Raw genomic sequence first — 26,696 nt, forward strand, 5'->3', positions numbered from 1 at the left:
TTTATTCTCTGCAGGGCTCAATATTCGATAAGGAACGCCATATTTTAATCATAAACAACGAAGCATTAAGCTGTTGACTAAGCATTTCCAAAATAATTATCAAAACAAAATGTTTGACAAAGAGAATGCTAGGACATGCTAAGAGTTAAAACCACCATTTTTAGCAAAAAACTCCTTTCTATGTTTAAAGTAAAAAAACATATAACATTTGCAAATCACCTTTAGAATCATCCAAGGGAAGTAAAATAATCTTATTCGGCGATGAATCATCGATAGCCAACCTTTATTATGAGCAGCACTTGGCATACTTATTTGATAAGAAGAGCTAGGATTGAATCACATGGATATCAAGTATTAATATGGAACTACACACTTTATTTAACTCTACATAATAGAACACAAAGATGTTGGGGGTAACATAGGAATGGGCGGTTGTTCCCCCTTTAACTCAGCAGAATACTGCTTCAACAATGATCCCTCATGGTTCCGAGTAAGATAGTGTGGCAGTGGCGCATTCCAGTCATCTGGCGTATCTTTCCTTGGTTTCCACACTGGGTTGTTATAGTGTGGATTTAGCCGTTGTCGTATCCTTTCGCGTTCATTTTGCATGACCTTCTCCTGAAAGAAGACCTTAATTTATTGAATTGTTAATTTAAAGGAAAGAAAATAATTCCTACACTGTCCAAATAAAGGGTCCGTTCAGAAATTATGCTACCTACTTGTTGTTTTTGAGGCAAATTCTCCCATGCCGACCCACATTGCTGTACTTGCGTCGCACTGAAGAAAGCCAAACAGTTGAAAACTGCTAGAGCTTACCAAAAAAAAGTTTGTGATCTCTTAGGTCATATGAGGTATTTAAAAGATATGTTCCCTCCACGAAAGCACATTCCCCCAGTTCCAGTTGTTCTCGTATCCCTCTGGGATGGCCAAATAGTACATCTCTTATCCGACTTATTGGCTTAACACTATGGACAACTAAGCGAATAACAGCATTAATCACGTGTAAGCATGAGTCCATTAACAACTATGGACAACTAAGCGAATAACAGCATTAACCACGTGTACTCATGTGTCCATTAACAACTATGGACAACTAACAAAATAACAGCATTAACCGCGTGTACTCATGCGTCCATTAACAACTATGGACAACTAACAAAATAACAGCATTAATCACATGTACTCCGCTGTAAACATAGCCTATTTACAAATCCATTTTCTGTAAAAGAATAACATTTCATGCTTCCCATTCCATAAAAAATACCGTATTGTTTTGGATTTTCAGTAAAGTGCTAGTTTTCCACAATCCTCAAAAACATGGGAAAATCATTCCTCGGGTTATTTGCAAAATATAGACTAGACTTCTACCAATCGACTAATTCCCCAATATAGGTAAGCTATCGTTAATATAGTTAACATTTCCCAATCAACTAATTCCCCAATATAAATAAGCTACGGTTAATATAGTTAATATTCTCCAGTATAGGTAAGCAATATAGGGTGTTCAGCTATGGTAATCCAATGGCGTAGTTTTCATGTCGGATCTGAAACCATTTCCGTGGGGTTACAGACAATTATTTGAAATTCCAATAATTTTGTTCAAATGGCAATTTTTGACGCTAACCAGTTTTAGTAAGAGGCGTCTTTTTTGGTTACTGTGGTCCGTGGTTCGTTGTTTACGTGGTTCGTAACTACCCATTCAAAAAATTGATTTTTCTTGTTGTTCAAGATAGGATACTTTAATTCCCTTATCCATGTTTTCACTTATGGTGATTCCTATGATGCCATTTTCTTTTTGATTCGACAACATTTACGAACAATTTCAGGTAATTTCAAGGAATTTCAAGGAATTCCCATAGATGTGTTTCTGCAATAAACTTCAACTACTAAGATTAACGAAAATAACACTTATAATTTCTGATCAGCTTCAAACTTCGAATCTTCCTTAACAGTTTTTTAAACACACTTTTAAATTTCGATTACTATAGGCTAGAGTGTGTTCTTTACTAGGCGCATCTGATGCTACAACCATGATGTTGAAATACTAATGTGAAAAAGCATCATCGCCTCCATGAATCCTTACAACATTCAATAAAAGAATGAATCTTTGATAGCGTCTCCCAATAGTTTTACATAACCCATCTCCTGATGACCTTCACTTATTAACTCTGTTGAATTCAGTGGCGGCTCCAGAGGAGGGGCGAGGGGGCGCGCGCCCCCTAACGTAGTCTAAAGTAGTGTAATTTACTTGATTAACGCAAACTTGCGTCAATTAAGTAAATTGCACTTGCTCCTAACGCAAGTTTATCGGATCAATCTATTTTGCGCCTCCCCCCTAAAAAAATCCTGGATCCGCCTCTGGTTGAATGGCAAACTCAAACAAAAATAAATCGAAGTGGAGTTTGGGGGACATTTATTATAAAAGAAGTAAAAGAAACATCCTTTATTTCCAATGCTTGTGACTTTTGGCTCTGGAAGTTACCATAAAAATTTTGAGCCAAATGTTCTTTATTTCAAAGGATTAAATAAGTCAAGACTTACATATATTGCCACATAAATTGAAAGTTTTTCTTGCATCCTTGTAAGATGTGTGTCAGGCCACCTAGAGTTTGTATCTGAATCAATGAACATTTGCATAGGAAATATATATATATATATATATATATATATATATATATATATATATATATATATATATATATATATATATATATATATATATATATATATATATATATATATATATATATATATATATATATATATTATATATATTTATATATATATACATATATATAAGTCCAATATTCAATTTCTTTTTACACATATTTAAAGTACTATCACGATAAAATAGTCACCCTGTACGTTTGCACTGTTTTTTATGCAGTATTGCCATCTTTATACAACAAAGTATTAAGCTGTTCATTGCTGTTTCAATGGATCCTTCTTATATATTTGGTAAGTGTAATTGGGAAGGAGGAGGAGCGTGCATAGCTGTGTTGACCTCAGGCAACTTGTTGCTATAATGAGTTGTTAGTAGTAGTAGCAAGTGTCTGTGACTCCAAAGAAAACCCATTTGTATGAAACTTGGGTGTAAGGCGACTTCAAAGTTCTTGATCGGCAAGGTCACTACAGTTTCCGCAATTTGAATAAATATGTTAAAGAACTATAGTTTCTCTTATACATCAGACAGACATCATTCATTACTGATAGTAAAGAAACTAAATCACAAAAGCAAGGAGACTAGTATACGCCAAGTACCAGACAAGCAGACGTGGCAATGTAAGGCGACAGTGTAGTTATGGAGTGGTAAGGGCAACAGAGTTATTACCTAGACCTTCCAATAGAAACAGGGTAGTAATTCATCTTTTATATCAGTATTAAAAAATACTATACGGATTCTAAAGAAACTAGGTCACAAAAGAATCAATACAAATATTCGCCAAATACGCAATTTACACTAATAGCTATGTAAAGCTTCATTGAAGTTATCGATGGTCAAGGTCAATACAGTATCCGCCTTTGGTCTCAAATAGACAATAAGCCATAGTTTCTCTTATATGTAAGTAAACCAACCGAATTGAAAAATAGTAGCGAAACTAGGTCCAAAAAGTATATAGACAAATATTGACCAAGCACCCAACATTTACTAATGGCGATGTAAGGCGACCTTGAAGTTCTTGCTTGGTGAAGGAAACACAGTTTTCTACTTATTTTCACAAAAGACAATGCTCTATGGATTCCATGTTGCATCAGTCAACTAACACAAATTATTGATAGTAAAGAAACTAGTTAAAGATAGCATAAAGACAAGTGTACACCTAGTCCCCAACAAGCACTAGTTGCGATTACAGGCAACTTTGAAGGTCTTGCTTGGTGAGGGCAACAAAGTTTTCAAATTGTGTTTACAAAAGACAATGCGTTATAGTTTATATTTAAACATCTGTGAGTCATCATAATTTACTGATAGTAATGATATTTGGCCACAAAAGCATAAAGACAAATATTCACCAAGTACCCTACATGCACTAATGGCGGTTCAAGGCGACTTTGAAGTTCTTTCTTGATGAGTTCAACACTGTTTTCAACTTATGATTAAATTTGACGATGCGCAAGTGTTTCTCTTTATTTGCCATGGAACCTAAATAAAAGACTGATAGTAAAGAAACTATGTGGAGAATGCAAACAGACACGTGTACATAAAATACACACACTGCAGTCATTGTGGTGTAAGGCGAAGTTGAAGTTCATGCTTGGCGAAGGCAAAACAGTTTCAGCCTTATGCTTACAAAAGGCAATACGTTATAGTTCCTCCTTATATGTCTGTCAGCCAACATACTTTACTGATAGTACAGAAATTAGGCCACAAAAGCATAAAGACAAATATTCACCAAGTACCCAACATGTACTAATGGCGGTGCAACGCGACTTTGAAGTTCTTGCTTGGTGAGAGCAACACAGTTTTCAACTTATATTTACAAAAGACAATACTCTATATTGTCTCTGTATACGTCTTTCAACCAACCAAAATTAAAGTTATTGAAGATACAATGTCAAGAAAGCATAAGGACAGATGGACGCCTTGTACAAAAAATGCACTAATTGTAACGTAAGACTTAATATTCGCTATTTAGTTACGTGGGCAGCTCAGTTTTGTTATGAGCTTCCAAAAGGATCTGGATTGTAAGGCATTTACGATTGAAGGCCATCAAACAATACTGATAGTAAAGAAACTAGATAACATCAGAAAGGAGACAAAAGTACGCCACGTGCACAACTTGCAGTAGTGGTAATGTAAGGCGACATTGAACTAATTTCTTGGTATGGGCAATCGAGTTTTCGCTATGTGTTTAAAAAAGATAAAGCGCCATAGTGTCTCTTTATATGTAATACCTCCTACCACCATAAATGTTATACGTTAAACAATGTCAAGACTTCATAAAGACAATGGACTCCCAGACACTAAAAAGCAGAAATTGCAATGCAAGACGACTTTTAAGTTCATGCTTGATGAGGGCAAAACAGTTTTCAACTTATAATAACAAAATACAATGCGCTTTGGTTTATATTTATACGTCTGTCAGCCAACATACTTTATTTAGGCCACAAAAGCATAAAGACAAATATTCACCAAGTACCCAACATGTACTAATGGCGGTGTAAGGAGACTTTGAAGTTCTTGCTTGGTGAGGGCAACACAGTTTTGTCTTATTCTTACAAAAGTCAATGGGATGTAATTCCTCTATATCTGTCATCCATCAAGTTTTACTTAGAGTAAAGATACTAGGCAACAAAAGCATAAAGACAAAAATTCACCAAGTACCCAACATGCAGTAATAGCAATGTAAGGTGACTTTGAAGTTCTTGCTTGGTGAGGGCAACACAGTTTTTGCCTTATGTTTACAAAAGACAAAACGCTATAGTTTCTCTTTATACGTCTGTCAGTCATCATACTTTACTGATAGTAAAGAAATTAGGCCAAAAAAGCATAAAGACAAATATTCACCAATTACCCAACAAGCACTAATGGCGGTGCAAGGTGACTTTGAAGTTCTTGCTTGATGAAGGCAACACAACTTTCGACTTATGTTAACAAAAGTCAATGCTGTTTAGTTTCTCTTTTATGCCAGTGAGCTAACATAATGTACTGATAGTAAGACAACTAGTTCAAAAAATCATAAATATAAATGTACACCAAGTGCCCAACATGCAGTAATGGCGGTGTAACGCGTCTTTGAAGTTATTGCTTGGTGAGGGCAACACAGTTTTTGACTTATGATTACAAAAGACCATACGCTTTAGTTTCTCTATATACGTCTGTCAGCCATCATACTTTAATGATAGTAGAGAAAATAGGCCGCATAAGCATAAAGACAAATATTCATCAAGTACCCAACATCCATTAATGGCGATGTAAGATGACTTTGAAGTTCTTGCTTGGTGAGGGCAACACAGTTTTTGCCTTATGCTTACAAAATTCAATACGTTATAGTTTCTCTTTATATGTATAAATATTCACCAAATATATTCACGTCTCTCAGTCATCATACTTTACTGATAGTAAAGAAATTAGGCCACAAAAGCATAAAGACAAATATTCACCAAGTACCCAACATGCACTAATGGCGGTGTAACGCGACTTTGAAGTTCTTGCTTGGTGAGGACAACACAGTTTTTGGCTTATGTTTACAAAAGACAATACGCTATAGTTTCTATATATATGTCTGTCAGTTTTCATACATTACTGATATTAAAGAAATTAGGCCGCAAAAGAATAAAGACAAATAATCATTTAGTACCCAACATGCAGTAATGGTGGTGTAAGGTGACTTTGAAGCTCTTGCTTGGTAAGTGCAACAGAGTTTTTGCGATGTGATTACAAAAAACGATGCGATATATTTTCCCTATATGCGTCTGTCAGGCAACATACTTAAATGATAGTAAAGAAATTTGTCCAAGAAAGCATAAAGACAATTATTCACCAAGTAGCCAACATGGACTAATGGTGGTTTAACGCGGCTCTAAAGTTCTTGCTTGATAAATGCAGCACAGTTTTGACGTAAGATTGCAAAAGAAAATAAGATCTAGTTTCCATAGATACTTCTGTGCGTCTCCATAAAATACTTATAGTAATGAAAATAGGCCGCAAAAGCATAAAGAAAAGCATTCATCAAGTACCCGACATGTACTAGTGTCAGTTCAACGCGACATTGAAGTTCTTGCTTGGAGAATGCAACAAAGTTTTCAACTTGTGATAACAAAATACAATATGTTATGGTTTATATTTAAAAGTATGTGAACCAACACAATTTACTTATAGTACTTCAATTGTGCCAAATAATAATAAAGACAAATATTCATCAAGTACCCAACATGCAGTAGTTGTGATGTAAGGTGACTTTGAAGTTCTTGCTTGGTAAGGGCAAAAGAGTTTTTGCGATGTGTTTACAAAAAACAATGCGCTTTAGTTTCTCTTTATACGTCTGTCAGTCATCATACTTTACTGATAGTAAAGAAATTAGGCCACAAAAGCATAAAGACAAATATTCACCAAGTACCCATTATGCACTAATGGCGATGTAAGGCAACTTTTAAGTTCTTGCTTGGTGAGGGCAACACAGTTTTCAACTTATGTTTACAAAAGACAATACGCTATAGTTTCTCTTTATACGTCTGTCAGTCATCATACTTTACTGATAGTAAAGAAATTAGGCCACAAAAGCATAAAGACAAATATTCACCAAGTACCCGAGATCTACTAATGGCGCTTCAACGCGGCTTTGAAGTTCATGCTTGATGAAGGCAGCACAGTTTTTGCCTTATGTTTACAAAAGACAATACGCTATAGCTTCTCTTTATACGTCTGTCAGCCATCATACATTACTGATAGTAAAGAAACTAGGTCACAAAAGAATAAAGACAAATGTACAGCTAATACCCAACATGCAGTAATTGTGGTGTAAGGCTATTTTGAACTTATCGCTTGGTGAGGGCAATACAGTTTTCGCCTTATGTTTAAAAAAGACAATACGCTATAGTTTCTCTTTATAAGTCTGTCAGTCATCATAATTTACTTATAGTAAAGTAATTAGTCCAAAAAAGCATACAGACAAGTATTCACCAATTACCCAACATGTACTAATGGTAGTTCAACTTGACATTGAAGTTCTTGCTTGGTAAAGGCAACAAAGTTTTAAACTTATGTTAACAAAATAAAATGCGTTATAGTTTCTATTTATAAGACTGTGAGTCAACATAATGTACTGATAGTAATACAATTGGACCAAAAAAGCATAAAGACAAATATTCACCAAGTACCCAACATGCACTAATGGCGGTGTAAGGCGACTTTGAAGTTATTGCTTGGTGAGGGCAACACAGTTTTTGCCTTGATCTTACAAAAGGCAATACATTATAGTTTCTCTTTATATGTATGTCAGCTATCATACTTTACTGATAGTAAAGAAAATAGGCCATATCAGCGTACAGACAAATATTCACCCAGCACCCGACAAGCAATAATGGCGATGCAACGTGACTTTGAAGTTCTTGCTTGGTGAGGGCAACACAGTTTTCACCATATGTTTACAAAAGATAATACGTTGTAGTTTCTATTTATACGTCTGTCAGTCATCATACTTTAATGATAGTAAAGAAATTAGGCCACAAAAGCATAAAGACAAGTATTCATCAATTTCCCAACCTGTACTAATGGTAGTGCAACGCGACATTGAAGTTCTTGCTTGGTGAGAGAAACAAAGTTTTCAACTTGTGATAACAAAAGTCACTGCTTTATAGATTCTATTTATAAGGCTCTGAAATATCATACTATACTGATAGTAATGAAATTGGGCCGAAAAAGCATAAAGACAAGTATTCACCAAGTACCCAACATGTACTAATGGCGGTGTAACGCGACTTTGAAGTTCTTGCTTGGTGAGGGCAACACAGTTTTCACCTTATGTTTACAAATAGACAATACGGTACAGTTTCTCTTTAAACGTCTGTGAGCTAACATACTTTACAGATAGTAAAGAAACTAGGTCACAAAAGCATAATGACAGATGTAGACCAAGTACCAAACATGCAGTAACGGCAATTTAAGGGTACTTTGAAGTTCTTGATTGGTGAGGGCAACACAGTTTTTGCCTTATGCTTACAAAAGGCAATACGTTATAGTTTCTCTTTATATGTCTGTCAGCCAACATACTTTACTGATAGTAAAGAACTTAGGCCAAAAAACCATAAAGACAAATATTCACCAAGTACCCAACATGCAGTAATAGTGGTGTAAGGTGACTTTGAAGTTTTTGCTTGGTAAGGGCAACAGAGTTTTTTGCATGTGTTTACAAAAGAAAAAACGCTATATTTTCCCTATATACTTCTGTCAGGCTACATACTATAATCATATTAGAGCAATTAGGCCAAAAAAGCGTAAAACAAATATTCATCTAGTACCCAACATAAAGTAGTAGTGATGTAAGGTGACTTTGAAGTTTCTGCTTGGTAAAGGCAACAGAGTTTTTGCGATGTGTTCACAAAAGACGATGCGCTTGAGTTTCTTTATATACGTCTTTCAGGTAACATACTTTAATGATAGTAAAGAAATTTGGCCAAAAAAGCATAAAACAAATAGTCATCTAGTACCCAACATTCAGTAATTGTGATGTAAGGTGACTTTGAAGCTATTGCTTGGTAAGGGCAACAGAGTTTTAGCCATGTGATCACAAAAAACAATGCTCTTTAGTTTCTCTATATGAGGCTGTCAGCCTTCATACTTTAATGTTAGTAGAGAAATATGGCCGCAATAGCATAAAGACAAATATTTACCAAGTACCCAACATCCATTAGCGGCGGTGCAAGATTACTTTGAAGTTCTTGCATGACGACGGCAATACAGTTTTTGTCATGACCTTCCAATATGAAATGGAATGTATGTCCTCTATATCTGTAGGTTATAAAACTTTACAGATAGTACCTGACAAGCGACACAAAAAAAAAAAGAAAAGTTATCGCCAAGTAACCAACAAGAAGAAGTGGTGGTGAAAGGTGTTTAAAGTTACTGCTTGGGAAGGGCAACAGAATTTTTGCCTTATGTTTACAAAAGACACTACGCTATAGTTTCTCTTTATATGTCTGTCAGTCATCATACTTTACTGATAGTAAAGAAACTAGGTCACAAAAGCATAAAGACAAATATTCACCAAGTACCCAACATTTACTAATGGCGGTGTAATGTGACTTTGAAGTTGTTGCTTGGTGAGGGCAACACAGTTTTCTCATTGTGATTACAAAAGACAATACTCTTTAGTTTCTATTTATACTTCTGTCAGTCATCATACTTTACTGATAGTAAAGAAATTAGGCCAAAAATGCGTAAAGACAAATATTCACCAAGTACCCAACATATACTAATGGCGGTGTAAGATAACATTGAAGTTCTTGCTTGGTGTGGGCAACACAGTTTTAGAGATATGTTCAAAAACAACAATACGTTTTATTTTACCTTTATAAATCTGTCAGACATCATACTTTAATGATAGTAAAGTAATAAGGCCAAAAAAGCATAAAGACAATTATTCACCAAGTACCCAACAACCACTAATGGAAGTTCAAGGCGTCTGTAAAGGTCATGCTTGGTGAAAGCAACACAGTTTTCAAATTATGATTAAAAAAGAAAATGCGTTTTGGTTCCACTTTTACATAAGTCAGACAAAACACTTTATTTAGAACACAACAGCAAACAACAAGTATTCACCAAGTACCCGACAACCACTAATGGAGGTGCAAGACAACATTTAAGTTCATTATTTATTAGGGAAACACAGATTTCGAATAATGATTACAAAATACAATAAACTATAGTTTCTCTTTATACGTCAGTCAGACAACACACTATATTTAAACAAAAAAAGCAAAAAAAAAGTTTTCACCAAGTACCCAACAAGCAGTAATGGCGGTGTAAGGCAACATTGAAGTTCTTGCTTGATGAGGGCAACACAGTTTTAGCCTTATGTTTACAAAAGACAATACGCTATAGTTTCTCTTTATATATCTGTCAGACAACACACTTTACAGATAGTAAAAAATTTAAACCACAACATCAAAAAGACAAATGTTGAACCAGCAGCAACCAAGCAGTAATTACGATGCAAGGTTAATTTGAAGTTCTTGATTGGTGAGGGCAATACAGTTTTAAAATAATGTTTACAAAAGAAACTAAAATATAGTTTCTCTTATATATCTGTCAGACAACATACTTTACTGATAGTAAAGAAAATAGGCGACAATATCATAAAGACAAATATTCACCAAGGACCCTACATCCATTAGCGGTGCTGTAAGATGAATTTGAAGTTCTTGCATGGCGACGGCAATAGGGTTTTTGCCTTATGCTTACAAAAGGCAATACGTTATATTTTATCTATATCTGTCGGCTATCATACTTTATTGATAGTACAGAAATTCAGACCCAGAAAAATAAAGAAAAATAATCACTAAGTACCAACCAAGCAGTCATGGTTGTTTACGTTGTGTATAGTTACTGATTGGGAATTTAAAAAGTGATATTAACATTTGAATACAAAAGTCAAAAATATACAGTTTCTCTTTAAACGCATGTCAAGAATCAAACATGAAATAGATTAGTGAAACTATCAGATAAGAATGTATTTGAGTAAAGAAACTAGTCAAAGAAAGAATAAGGACAAATGTAGACCAAAAAACTAACCGACAGAACATGCGGTTAACGGCAACTGTTAATTTCGCGCTTGGTGAGGGCAACACATGTTTTTCCTTTTGTGATCAAAAATCATACCAAAATTATAAAAAATACAATACACTAGAGATACTCTGTATATGCCAGTCAGCCAATCATACTTTACTGATAGTAAGGAAACTGGGTCACAAAAGCATAAAGACAAAAGTTCACCAAGCACCCAACATTCGCTAGTAGCGATGACTTTGAAGCTCCTGCTTGGTAAGGGCAACACAGTTTTTGCCTTATGTTTAAAAAAGACAATACGCTATAGTTCCTCTTATATGTCTGTCAGCCAACATACTTTACTGATAGTAAAGAAATTAGGCCACAAAAACATAAAGACAAATGTTCACCAAGTACCCAACATGCACTAATGGCTGTTTGTAAGGCGACTTTGAAGCTCGTTTTTGTGAGGGCAACACAGGTTTTGACTTATACGATATAATATATTACAAAAATTATACAAAAGACAATACGCAATAGTTTCTCTTTATACGTCTGTCAGAAAACATACTTTACTGATAGTAAGGAAACTAGGCCACAAAAGCATAAAGACAAATGTACACCAAGTACCCAACATGCACTAATGGCGGTGTAAGGCGACTTTGAACCTCTTGCTTGGCGAGGGCAGCAAAGTTTTTGTCTTGAGCTTACAATACGCAATGGGTTGTAGTTCATCTTTATATATCCGTCATCCAAAAGATTAGATTTATAGTAAAGAAATTCAGCCGCAAAAAAATAGGGACAAACATCCATCAAGTCCCCATAGAGCACAAGTGGGAGTGTACGGCTACATTTAAGTTCTTGCGTTGTCAGGGAAGCAAAGTTTTGCCTTATGCTTTCAAAGACAATGCGCGACAGTTTCTCTTAAACGTCTGCGAAATATCATACATGACTAATAGTAAAGAAAATAGGTCAAGAAACCATAAAGACAGATATAGACCACGGACACAATCAACAGAAAGTGTGATTAACGGTGTGTAAATCTCCGGATTGAGAAGGGCAAAAGAGTTTTCACCATATGTTTACAAAAGACACAGAGACACAGTTTCTCTTTATATGTCTGTCAACCAACAAAAATTACTGATAGTAAAGAAATTAGGCCCCAAAAGCATAAAGACAAATATTCACCAAGTACCCAACATGCAGTAATTGCGGTGTAAGGCGACTTTGAAGTTCTTGCTTGGTGAGGGCAACACAATTTTTGCCTTATGATTACAAAAGACAATACTATATAGTTTCTCTTTATACGTCTGTCAGCCAACATACTTTACTGATAGGAAAGAAAATAGGCCCCGAAAGTATAAAGACAAATATCCAGTAAGGCACCACTAGGTGGTTCTTGCTGCTTAAGAAAAATGTTAATCTCTTGCTTGATGTCTATAGCAAAGTTTTGTCTTGTCCGACAAATAGTAACTGCGTAGTTTGTAATATAAATCTTAAAGCTATAATACATGACTGATAGTAAAGAAATTAGGACCAAACAAAATACAGAAAAATTAACGCCAAGCCCCCAACAAACAGTAATGGTGGTTTAACGTGATTGTGAAGTTATTGATTGGCGAGGGTAACAGATTTTTCGCCTAATATATAAATAAGACAATGAAACATAGTTTCTCTTATATGTTAGTCAGACAGGATAATTTACAGAAAGTAGAGAAACAAGGCCACAAAGAATAATGACAAATGTAAGCAAAGTACGCAACCTGCACTAATGGCGGTGTGAGGCGACTTTGAACCTCTTGCTTTGTAATGGCAATAAAGTTTATTTTTTATGTCTACAAAATACAATTCGACATAGTTACTCTTTATAAGTAAGTCAGACATCATAATTGACTGATAGTACAGAAACAAAGGAAAGAAATCATAGAGACAAATCTCCAGCAAGTCCCCAATATGCACTAGTTGTAATGTAAGGTGACTTAGAACTTCTTGCTTGGTGACGGCAACACACAGTTTTTGACTTATTTCTAAATATTATAATACGACATAGTTTCTCTTTATATGTCAGTCAGCCAGGATAATTTATTGATAGTAAAGAAACTAGGGCACAAAAGAATAAAGACAAATCTCCAGCAAGTCCCCAATAAGCAGTAATGGCGGTGTAAGGCGACTTTGAAGTTCTTGCTTGGTGAGGGCAACACAATTTTTGTCTTTTGTTTACAAAAGGCAATACTTTATAGTTTCTCTTTATATGTCTGTCAGACAACATACTTTGCAGATAGTACAGGAAGTAAACCAAAAAATCATAGAACAAATTTTCACCAAGCGGCAAACAAAAAGTAATTGTGGTTTAACGCGTTTGAATTTATTGATTGGTAAAATCAACAGATTTTCCACATAATATTTACACAAGACACTAAAATATAGTTTCTCTTATATATCAGTCAGACAACCTACTTTATTGATAGTAAAAAAATTTAACACCACAAGCAAAGAGACAAGTTTTCAGCAAGCCCCAAATAAAAAGTAATGGTAATGTGAGCCGACTTTGATCCTACTTCTTTGTAAGGGCAATACAGTTTTTTTCTTATTACTAAAAATTATAATAAGATATAGTTCCTCTTTATATATTAGTCAGCCAATAAACTTTACTAATAGTAAAGAAAATGAGCAGCATAAGCTTGGAGACATAAATTCACCTAGAACCCAACTTGTGCAAGTAGTGATGTGAGGTTACTTTGAAGCTCTTGCTTGGTAATGGCAATAGAGTTTTTGCTTTATGTTTAAAAAAGACAATACGCTATAGTTTCTCTTTATATGTCTGTCAGCTATCATACTTTACTGATAGTAAAGAAAATAGGTCACAAAAGCATAAAGACAAATATTCACCAAGTACCCAACACGCACAAACGATAGTATAAGGCTACTTTGAAGTTCTTGCGTGGTGAGGGCAACATAGTTTTTCCTTGTGATTACTCAAGGCAATAGGTTATAATTCCTTATTATATGTTTGTCAGATACCAAACTATACTGATCGTACAGAAAATGGGCAGAATAAGCATGAAGACAAAATTTCGCAAAGTACCCAAAAAACACAAATGGCAGTGTAAGGCGACTTTTAAGTTATTGCTTGGTGAGGGAAACAGAGTTTCCGCCTTATGATTACAAAAGAAAATAAGATATAGTTTCTCTTATATGTCTGTCAGACAACATACATTGCTGATAGTAAAAAAAGTAAAACACAAAATCATAGAGACAAATTTTAACCAAGTACCCAACGTGCAGTAGTGGCGATGTAAGGCTACTTTTAAGTTCTTGCGTGGTAAGGGCAACACAGTTTTTGCTTTATGCTTAGTAAAGGCAATGGGTTGTAATTTCTCTTTATATGTTTGTCAGCCAACAAATTTTACTGATAGTAAAAACAATAGACAAAATAAACAAGAGTACAAAAAATCGCCAAGTACCCAACACATACACATGGCAGTGTAACGCTACATTGAATTAATTGCTTGGTGAGGGCAACACAGTTTTTGCCTTATTAATAAAATAGATATAAGGCAACTCCAGGATTTCGTTTGATTTGTGATAGACGAAGGGATAGCTGATTAAAGAACAGTTCTATGGCACAGGAGCATTAAGTATATTTATCCAGCCAGTTATTAACATATTTATGGCTTCAGATGTTCTCTTCAAATACTTGCAATGTGGCAGCAGAGTGCTTGCCTTATGTTTACAAAAGACAATACGCTATAGTTTCTCTTTATATGTCTGTCAGCCATCCTACTTTACTGATAGTAAAGAAATTAGGTCAAAAAAGCATAAAGACAAATATTCACCAAGTACCCAACAATCACTAATTGCGGTGCAAGGCGACTTTGAAGTTATTGCTTGATGAGGGCAACACAGTTTTTGTCTTATGTATAAAAAAGATAATACGATGTAGTTTCTCTTTATATGTCAGTCAGCCAACATACTTTACTGATAGTACAGAAATTAGACCCAAAAAATATAAAACAAATAATCACTAAGTACCCAACAAACAGTAATTGCGGTGTAAGGCGTTTGAAGTTACTGCTTAGGAAGGGCAACAGAGTTTTTGCCTTTTGATTACAAAAGACAATGCGATATAGTTTCTCTTATAACTCTGTGAGCCATCCTAATGTACAGATAGTAAAGAAATTAGGTCACAAAATCATAAGGACAAAGATTCACCAAGGACCCTACACGCACAAATGAGTTTGTAAGGCTACATTTAAGTTCTTGCGTGGTGAGGGCAACACAGTTTTGCTTTGTGCTGACTTTAAGAAATAGTATAAAGTTACTCATTATATGTTTGTCTTACAATAAACTTGACTGATATTAAAGAACATAGACACAATAAGCATAAAGACATGATTACGCCAAGTAAACAAAATATAGTAATTGCAACGTAACCCGACTTTTAACCTATTGAGTGATGTGGGCAACAGAGTTTTTGATTTGTGAGACCAAATGGAAATAGGAAATAATTACTTAATCTCTTTTTGTAATACAACATTCTTTACTGAGACTACAGAACATGAGCAAAATCAGAAAGAGTACAAAATTTCACCTAGTACCCATTATACGGTAATAGTAAAGTGGACCTACATAGAACCTATTGCTTTGTAATGGCAATACAGTTTTTGTTTTATTACTAAATATTATAATACGCCATAGTTTCTCTTTATATGTCTGTCAGCCAACATAATTTACAGATAGTAAAGAACAAAGGCCACAAAAGAATAAAGACAAATATTCAGCAAGTACCCAACATGCACTAATGGCGGTGTAAGGCGACTTTGAAGTTCTTGCTTGGTGAGGGCAACACAGTTTTTGTCTTATGTTTACAAAAGGCAATACGTTATAGTTCCTCTTTATATGTCTGTCAGCCAACATACTTTACTGATAGTAAAGAACTTAGGCCACAAAAGCATAAAGACAAATCTTGAGCAAGCCCCCAACATACGGTAATGACGGTGTCAGGCGTCTTTGAAGTTCTTGATTGGTGAAGGCAATACAGTTTCCGCCTAATGTTTACAAAAAACAATAAACTATAGTTTCTCTTATATGTAAGTCAGACAACATACTTTACAGATATTAACAAACGTAAACCCAACAAGCATAAAACAAGTAAACACCATGCACCCAACAAAATGTAAATGCTGTTCAAGGTGTTTGAAGTTATTGCTTGGTAAGAGCAATAGAATTTCCGCCATATGATTACAAAAAAAACTGAACTATAGTTTCTCTTATATATCAGTCAGACTATATACATTGTTGATAGTAAAGAAATTAGACACCAACAGCAAGGAACAAGTAGCCAGTAAGCCCCAAACTAGCGGTTATAGTAATGTAACGCTACTTTGTACCTATTTAGTTGTAATGTCAATACAGTTTTCGTCATTTGTTTAAAAAAGTCAATACGCCAGAGTTTCTCTTAATACTTCAGTAAACTCTCATACTAGACTAAGAGTAGATATAATATGTAAAAAAAGAATAAAGACAAATGGACATCAAGTACCTACCTAGAAGTAATGGTAATGAACGGCTACTATGAAGTTATTGAGTTGTTAGTGAACTAGAGTTTCCTTATTATTTTTACAAATGTCACTGCGAGCTCGTTTCTCTTATACATCATTAATACTACCTAAATTACTGATAGTAACGAAATTAAACACAACAAGTTTAGAAAAAATATTCGCTATGGACCAACCAAACAGTAGTTGCGACGTAAGACGACTTTGAATCTAGTGATTGATAAGGATAACACAGTTTTTGTTTTGTCATTCAAATAAGCAATGCCTTGTAGTTTCTCTTTATATGTCTGTCAGCCAATCATACTTTACTGATAGTAAAGAAATTAGGCCGCAAAAGCATAAGGACAAATATTCACCAAGTCCCCAACACGCACAAATGGGTTTGTAAGGCTACATTTAAGTTCTTGCGTGGTGTGGTAAACACAGTTTTTGCTTTATGCTTACAAAAGTCAATACGCTATAGTTTCTCTTTTATGTCAGTCAGCCAACATACTTTACTGATAGTAAAGAAACTAGGCCAAAAAAGCATAAAGACAAGTGTTCACCAAGTACCCAACATGCACTACGTGCGGTGTAAGGCGTTTGAAGTTCTTGCTTTGGAAGGGCAACACAGTTTTTGCCTTATGTTTAAAAAAGAAAATAGTCTCTAGTTTCTCTTTATACGTCTGTTAGCCCTCATACTTTACTGATAGTAAAGAAACTAGGTCACAAAAGCATAAAGACAAATATTCACCAAGTACCCAACATGCACTAATGGCAGTGTAAGGCTACTTTGAAGTTCTTGCGTGGTGAGCGAAACACAGGTTTTGCTTTGTGCTGACAACAGGAACTTGGTTATAGGTAATTTGTATATGTTAGTCTTACTTTAATTTTGTAGTAGGGTAAAGAAAATGGACAACATCAGCGTGGATACATAAATTCACATAGGACCCAAATTTTGCAAATGGCGATCTGACGCGTGATTGAAGTTCCATCGTTGAAATCGCAACAGAGTTATAGACTTATGCTAAGAAAAGGCAATAGATAATAATTACTTTTTAGAGTTTTGACAGACAAAAAACTTTACTGCTAGTACCGAAAATGAGCAAAAAAAACATAGGTACAATAATTCGGCAAGTCGCCAATATACGGTAGTGGCAATGTAAACTGACTTTGAACCTATTGCTTTGGAAGGGCAATACAGATTACGTTTTATTTCTAAATAATACAATACGACATAGTTTCTCTATATATGTTAGTCAGCCAAGACGATTTATTGATAGTAAAGAACCAAGGGCACAAAAGCATAAAGACAAATGTTCACCAAGTACCCAACAAGCGCTAATAGTGGTGTGGGGCGACTTTGAACCTCGTGCTTGGTAAGGTCAATACAGTTTATGCCTTATTACTACATAATACTATACGCTATAGTTTCTCTGTAAACGCAAGTCTACCATCATAAAAGACAGAGATTAAGCATACAAAGTCACAAAAGAATAATGATAAATGTTGACCTCATACGTAACAAACGGTAATTATAAGTAAAGCTTTCTTAAACCTAATAGCGTGTTGTCGGCAACACAGTTTTCGCTTTTTTATTACATAGTATAATACGCTATAGTTTCTCTTTATATGTCTGTCGGGCATCAAATTTTACTGATAGTAAAAAAACTAGGCAAAAAAATAATCAATACAAATGTCTGCCAAGTACCCAACAAACAGTAATGGCGATGTAATGTAACTTTGAAGTTATTGATTTGTGAGGGCAACAGAGTTTCCATATTATAATTGAAAAAGGCAATACGATATAGTTCCTCTGAATATTCCTGTCAGCCAAAATACTTTACTGATAGTAAAGAAACTAGGCCACATAACAATAAAGACAAATGTACACCTAGTACCCAACATGCACTAGTGGCGGTGTAAGGTTACTTAGAAGTTCTTGCTTGGTGAGGGCAATACAGTTTTTGCCATATGTATAAAAAAGACAATACGATATAGTTTCTCATTATATGTCTGTCAGCCATAATAATTTAAGAATAATAAACAAACGAGTTCACAAAATAATAGAGACAAATTTACACCAAGTCCCCAACATGCACTAATGGCGGTGTAAGGTTACTTTGAAGTTATTGCTTGGTGAGGGCAACACAATTTCTGTATTATGTATAAAAAAGATAATACGCTATAGTTTGTCTTTATTTATCTGTCAGCCAAAATACATTACTAATAGTAAAGAACTAAAGGCACAAAAGCTTAGAGACAAATATCCAGCAAGTCCCCAATGAGCACCAGTGGTCATGTAGGGCAACCTAGAACTTCTTGCTTGGTGAGGGCAATACAATTTTTTCCTTATTTCTAAATATTACAATACGCCATAGTTTCTCTTTATATGTCTGTCAGCCAACATACTTTACTGATAGTAAAGAACCAAGGCACAAAAGCATAAAGACAAATATCCAGCAAGTCCCCAACATGCACTAATGGCGGTGTAAGGCGACTTTGAAGTTCTTGCTTGGTGAGGGCAATACAGTTTTTACCTTATGTTTACAAAGGGCAATACGCTATAGTTTCTCTTTATACGTCTGTCAGCAAACATACTTTACTGATAGTAAAGAAACTAGGTAACAAAAGCATAAAGACAAATGTACACCAACTACCCAACAAACACTAATGGCGATGTAGGGCGACTTAGAATTTATCGTTTGGTGAGGGCAACACAGTTTATGCCTTATGATTAAAAAAGGCAATACGTTATAGTTTCTCTTTATATGTCTGTCAGCCAACATACTTTACTTATAGTAAAGAAACTAGGCCCTAAAAGCATAAAGACAAATGTTTACCTAGTACCCAACATGCACTAATGGTGATGTAAGCCGGCTTAGAAGTTCTTTCTTGTTGAGGGCAATACAGTTTTTGCCATTTGTATAAGTATTACATTCCGACAGATTTTGTAAGAAGACGTCTGACAGCAAACACGCTTTACTGAAAATAAGCAACTAAAGTAAAAAAATATTAGTAACAAATATTACACAAATTTCCCAACGACCAGTAGTGACAATGTAAGGCTGCTTTGAAGTTATCGTTGGTGAGGGCAACACAGTTTTTGCCTTATGTTTAAAAAAGATAATACGCTATAGTTTCTCTTAATATGTCTGTCAGCCATCATACTTTACTAATAGTAAAGAAATTAGGTCACAAAAGCATAGAGACAAACATTCACCAAGTACCCAATGAACACTAATGATGATTTTCGTCGTGTTAGTTGTTCTGTATTGTTGAGGGCAACACAAATTCCCCAAATCGTATAAATATGACAATAAACTATAGTTTCTCTTATTTGTCAGTAAGCCAACAAACATTGCAAATAGTAACGAAACTAGGTCACAAAAGCATAAAGACAAACCTCCGGCAAGTCCCCAATGTGCACTAGTGGTAATGTAAAGTGACTTTGAAGTTCTTGCTTTTTGAGGGCAATAAAGTTTTGGTCTTACTTATATAAAATCCATGACGATATAGTTTCTCTTTATACATCTTTCAGCAATCATACTTTACTTATAGTAGAAGAACTATGTAAAACCATAATAATTAAAGCTCTATAACTAATGCCCCACGAACAGAAATGTCTGTGTAGAGTATCTAAGAACTTATTTCTTGGTGAGGGCAACAGAGTTTTTGCCATCCTCTTACATATTACAATACGACATAGTTTCTATGTATACTTCTGTCAGACATAATGATTTACTAATAGTAAGTAACTTAAGCAAAAAAATAATATTAACAATTGTATTCTTAATTCGCAAACTGCACTAATGGCGGTGTAAGGCAACTTAGAAGTTATTGTTTGGTGAGGGCAATACAGTTTTCGCCAGTTGTTTAAGTATTACAATACGCCATATTTTCTATTAATATTTATGTCAGCCAAAATAATTGACTAATAGTAAGGAAATAAGGTCACAAAAGAATAGAGACAAATGTAAAACTAATGCGCAACATACAGAAAAGGCTGTGTAAAGTGTCTTTGAATTTCTCGTTTGGTGAGGGCAACACAGTTTTTGCCTTATGATTACAAAAAACAATGAGACACAGTTTCTCTTAGATGTCTGTCAGACAACATACATTACTGATAGTAAAGAAACTAGGGCACGAAAGCATAGAGACAAATGTTGAGCAAGTACCCAACAAAAGGTAGTTGCAATGAAAGGTGACTTTGAAGTTCTTTCTTGGTGACGGCAATAGAGTTTCCGCATTATGTTTACAAAAAACAATGCGATATAGTTTCTCTTAGATATCAGTCAGACACCAAATTTTCCATAGAGTAACAAAAATGGACACAATAAGCATGAAGACATAAATTCACCTAGTAGCCAACATGTGTTAATAGCGATGTGAGGTGACTTTGAAGTTCTTGCTTGGTAATGGCAACAGAGTTTTTTGCTTTATGTTTAAAAAAGTCAATGCGCTATAGTTTCTCTTTATATGTCAGTCAGACATCATACTTTACTGATAATAAAGAAAATAAGGCACAAAAGCATAAAGACAAATATTCAGCTAGTCCCCAACAAGCACTAGTGGCCATGTAAGGCGACCTTGAAGCTCTTGCTTAGGGATGGCAACAGAGTTTTTACCTTATGTTTACAAAATACAATACGCAAGAGGGTTTCTGGATATGCCAGTCAAGAACAAAACTTTACGGTGTTTAAGGAAACTAGGACAAAATATAAGAGATATAGATGTAAAATAAATGCGCAACATACAGAAATGGCGGTGTCGATTGTCTTAGAACTTATTGCTTGGTAAGGGCAATACATTTTTCGACTTATTTCTAAAAAATACAATACGCTATAGTTTCTTTTTATATGTCTGTCAGCCATCATACTTTACTGATAGTAAAGAAACTAGGTCACAAAAGCATAAAGACAAATATTCACCAAGTACCCAACATGCACTAATGGCGGTGTAAGGCGACTTTGAAGTTCTTGCTTGGTGAGGGCAACACAGTTTTTACTTTATGTTTACAAAAGACAATACGCTATAGTTTCTCTTTATATGTCTGTCAGCCATCATACTTTACTGATAGTAAAGAAACTAGGCCACAAAAGCATAAAGACAAATGTACACCAAGTTGCCAACATGCACTAATATGCCGAAAATCTTACCAAGGCTTCGGGATCTTTTAAAGTCTCCCAGCGTTCACTATTTGCATAATCGTCCTTCCATTTGGAACAGTCTATTGTCTCTCCAAGGATAAAGTACTGATGAAAACGTCCTCGAATGGATCTACATTCATTATATTCATCTTTGTATTCATGTGGCCTTCGAATGGGAATCTGGAACTAGAATTTAGAAGATGAAGAGGATTTAAAATAAACTTGATTGATGTACAAATATGTAATTTAACCTAATTTAATATAGAATTTATTAGAAATGGAAAAACTAGAATAGAATTTAATAAAATAGATATAAGGCACCTCCAGCATTTCGTTTGATTTGTGATAGACGAAGGGATAGCGATTAAAGAACAGTTCTTTGCCAGGAGATTAGTATATTTTTCCAGACATTATTAAAATTTTGGCTTAAGATACGCCATCCTGAAAACAATGATTTTTTTTTTGTTATCAACATCCAAAAGGGAAACTACAACTACTGATACAACTTTCAACTCATCGCAACACAAGACCAAGTGATGCTGCCACAACTGTGCACGCTCCTCCTCCACTGCAGTCTGAGCAAAGATCTATATACTCAGATCCAGTCTGAGCAAAGATCTAAATACGCAATAGCATAGATCTAAGGGACATTTAGGATAAGCCCCATATTAAATACAAAAAGAAAAGTGCTTCTCACAAATCTCAATAGCAAGAAAATTGGCTTTAAAAGGCTGTCTCGCACAAAAACTATTGGAAATACTAAGTAAATAGTAGATATACGACGCTGCCAGAGGTTTTCCGATTCAAATTCTGATTGCACATTGATGTCTTGATTCCAATAAGAAGTTCATTTATATAAAACCAATCCAAAGTGAGATCAGACTACACCAGAACAAAGCCCCCTCAAAAAAGATATTACAGCAAAACTGAATAAAGATTACCGTAACTCTGTTGGCGTACTGAGGAAACAGGGCTTTCTTTACAAAGCAAAAGAAACAAAACTACCCGCCAAAAATCTACTTCAAGTCAACAATATACCACTGCTATAACTACCAAAAACTCACTACAGCACCAAGCTCCCTGAGGCCAAGACAGCTGCGCACGCTCCTCTTCCCCCAATCTGTTCAAAGTTTCAGTCTTTACGGTTCTTCTTACTTTAAATCATCCCTTATGACTTATTCCCTCTCCAGTCAGGGACAACAAGCTTTTTGTCTGAATATGTATGGATGGCGAATAAGAACAATCTTTGATCTATCCTTCTTCATCTTTAATATGTGTCCTAGTCATCTCAATCTTTATTTCATTATAGCTCTATAAAGTGGGTTAGAACCACATTTTTTGTGCAGCCTGTTGTTTGACATAGAGTTAGTCAAACAGGTACATAAATACTACCTCTGGACAATTCAACTGAAAATCATTTAATAAATCTTTCTCTGCATAGCGCTCATGTTCTGGAACAATACTTGACCAGTATCATTACTGTCGCATTCAAATTTTCTAGTCTTGGTTCGAAGGCTTATCTTCCGATTCTTCCAAACTTTTTACAACAGCAAAAAAACATCTTAGGCCTTAGCTATTCTACTTTTTATATCTCCACTACATCCACCATCTTTACTAATAATACTACCCAAGCAAGTAAAGCTATTCATTCAATCGATCTTCTTGTAACTCAAAATCACCTATTTGCCTTCATTAATTCTTAGTATAAGCAAATAGGTCTTCTTGACATTAATTTTCAAACTGACTCTTGCACCTTGGACTATCAGAACATCCGAAAATTAATTCATTTTACTAGCATTTTTATCTAGGATACTAGAATCATCTTCATAACCTAAATATAGGAGAGGTTTACATTCACAACTGATTACATGCTCTCTCATAATTTTTTTCATGTTTCTTTGGACTAAGCCCTTCAAAAATAATCATAGGCAGCGCAATAGCGCTGTCTAAATAAAGAGCGATGTGGACACAATGTATTATTTGTTTATTATTATTATTTTTTTTTTTTTAGAACAGGGCACTTCGTATAGAAGAAATTATCGTAGAAACTTCAAAAAAGGGCTCATTCGATTGGAAATTGAAAGGTCTAGTGCCTTTTTTCATAATCGGAAGTGACTGGAGGGCAACCAGCCCCCTTCCTTCTCCACACCCATCATTACCCTAAACATATCCAATCAAAATTTTAAGATGCCATTTTGCTTAGCATAGTTGAAAGGTCCGGAAAATATGTCCTTGAGGATGGAGACACCCCACAGCCCTCAGGACAAGGGTTGCAAGTTATGCCCAGGGGGCATATAAGGTCTTTTATAAAAAAGATAGTCGTACAAACTTCAAAGGAGGATCATTGGATTGATAATCTGAAGCTCTACTACCCTTTTCAAGAGTCAAAGTGATCGGGGGGCAGGTAACCCCCCCCCCCCCAAAAAAAGAAACACGTCATATTTTCCTGAAAACCGTCTAATATAAATTTTGAGATAGCCATTTGTTCAGTGTACCTGAAAGGTCCAGAAGATATGTCGTTGAGGATAACAACCCCACCCCGCCTCCCTACACACACAGCCCTCGGGGCAAGGGTTGTGAGGTATGCCCCGGGGACATATAAGGTTTTTATGGAAAAGATGGTTGCACACACTTCAGAGGCGGCTCATTGGATTGGTAATCAGAAGCTCTAGTGCCCTTTTCAAGAGTCCCCCATACACATACATATCGTATTTTCCCGAAATGCATCTGACAGAAAATTTGAGATTGCCATTTGCTCAAAAATAGTCCAAAGATCATTGGCAATGCAATAGCGCTGCCTAAGTAAAGAGCAATGACGGCATAATGTTTTACCTATTTACCTCTTTTTTAGACCAGGGCACTTCGTATAGAAGGAGTTGTCATAGAAACTTCAAAAGGGGCTCATTCGATTGGAAATTTAAATTTCTAGTGCTCTTTTACACAGTCAAAGTGATTAGAGGGCAAATATCCCCCCACTCCCATAATTTCCCCAAACACATCCAAACAAAATTTTTAGATAGCCTTTTTGTTCAACGTAGTTGAAAGATCCCAAATTTGTGTCTTTGAGGATGACATCCCCCCAGCCCTCAGGGCAAGGGTTGTAAATTATGCCCTGGGGTTATATAAAGTTTATGGAAAAAGTAGTCGCATAAACTTCGGAGGTGGCTCATTTGATTGGAAATCAGAAGTTCTAGTGTGCTTTTTAAGAGTCAAAGTGATTGGAGGGCAGCTACCACCCCCCACGTTGTATTTTCCCCGAATGCATCCAATAGAAATTTTGAGATAGCCATTTGTTCAGAAAAAAGTCCAAAGATCAAATAACAAGGCCTTTTGGGGTTTACAATACCCCCAAAGTCTAGGGGCAAGGGTTGTAAGTTATGTCCCAGTGGAATATAAAATTTTAAATGGAAGGGGTTGTCCTGTGAACTTTAGAGGAGGCTAATTTGATTGGAAATGTATAGTTCTAGTTCAATTTTAAGAGTCAAAAGTGATAGAGAACAACTAACAGAGAGAACAACTCCCCCTCTCTTACATCCTCTTTTCTCAAAACACATTCGATCGAAATTGTGAGATGGCCATTTTGTTGACAATATTCTAAAGAGCATATAGTAATGTCTTCCAGGTGGAGACAACCCACCGGAGAGCAATGGCAAGGGTTGTAAGTTATGCCCGGGCATATAAGATTTTTATGGAACCTGTGGTCGTATAAACTTCGGATCGGGTTGGGCTCATTTAATTGGAAATCGGAAGTTTATTGCCCTTTTTAAGAGTCAAAAGAGAATGGAGGACAATCAGCCCCTCCCAAGCCTATCATTCCCAAGAACACATCCGATCAAAATTTTCAAATAGCTATTTTGTTCAGCATTGTTGAAAGATCCAGTAACTATGTCTTTGAACCTTCCCACATTCCTCAGGGCAAGGGCTGAAGTAAAGCAATTCGTGCATTGTTTATACACAGTATATGTTATTGAGAAAGGTGTGCATATATGAACTTTACTTTCCAAAAAGACGAAGGGCATTCAAGTGAGCCTTTCAGAGAATAATGAACTAAATAAAAACACTTTATGTTTATACAGATTGTCAAAAGGGTGTAACTCAGGAATGACTTATCAGGAAATGATAAAAGGGATATTCAAAGAGGCAATATTTACATGTTACCTCTCCTAATACAAATAACACCACTAGTAGGCCTACTGCTACCACTACAACTTTCAAACTACTCCATTTACAATATTGAGGGGAAATTTGAACTAAATCAAAAGACGCTAAGTGCATGTACATTGTCAAAAGAGTGGATCTCAAGATTTGATTTGACTATTAAAATGAAAGTTTCAGAAAATGCTAAAAAGGGAAGATCACCTGACCAAAAGGGAATATGTCCATGTTACTACTAATATTACTATCAATGCTACATTTATTACTACTAGTATTACTTAAATGATGCTCACCCCTGAGCATCATCTGTGGAGACCAACACATAGAGCAAGTCGTCCATTTCAAATACTTGGGAAGCATAATAGAAAGCACCAAATCGACCACAAAAGAAGTGCTCACAAGATTTGGCCAACCCAACGGGGTCTTCAATAGATTACGGAAATGTGTGTGGTCCTATGGCTTCTCTATATGGCTAAATCTACTCGTCAATAGCATTGTTATACCAGTCCTGTTTTCCGCAGCCGAAACCTGGCACTTGAACCAGGAACAAGAGACAAGAATACTTGCTTTCGAAAACGACATGTCTTAGAAGAACTCTCAACATCCGTTGGCAGCAGAGAATAAACAAACCAATCCATCCGCGACAACACG

At 35.5% G+C, this 26,696-nt stretch overlaps 1 protein-coding gene across 1 annotated transcript; it reads right to left on the reverse strand.

Annotated features, from left to right (window-relative positions):
• Positions 1-352: 352 nt before the first annotated feature.
• On the reverse strand, positions 353-26,683 carry LOC148944010 (synaptic plasticity regulator PANTS). The gene is made up of 3 exons (XM_089101332.1): positions 26,549-26,683; positions 21,900-22,076; positions 353-618 (listed from the first exon to the last, which is right to left on the reverse strand). Exons 1-3 carry the CDS (start codon positions 26,681-26,683, stop codon positions 385-387), a joined length of 546 nt encoding a protein of 181 aa, XP_088957458.1. The 3' UTR covers positions 353-384.
• Positions 26,684-26,696: the final 13 nt, after the last annotated feature.

This window comes from Artemia sp. Qi Xiang Cuo, chromosome 15 (assembly GCF_049724085.1).
Source record: "Artemia sp. Qi Xiang Cuo chromosome 15, ASM4972408v1, whole genome shotgun sequence".
Classification (NCBI taxonomy): domain Eukaryota; kingdom Metazoa; phylum Arthropoda; class Branchiopoda; order Anostraca; family Artemiidae; genus Artemia; species Artemia sp. Qi Xiang Cuo.

Excerpts from the sequence above, each read along its gene's own strand:
- LOC148944010 (XM_089101332.1), bottom strand. The coding sequence starts at position 26,683 with ATGGATTGGTTTGTTTATTCTCTGCTGCCAACGGATGTTGAGAGTTCT. Across the intron at positions 22,077-26,548 it reads GGCTGCGGAAAACAGGACTG|TTCCAGATTCCCATTCGAAG; the intron begins GTATAACAATGC and ends TCTAAATTCTAG. Across the intron at positions 619-21,899 it reads TAAAAGATCCCGAAGCCTTG|GAGAAGGTCATGCAAAATGA; the intron begins GTAAGATTTTCG and ends GTCTTCTTTCAG.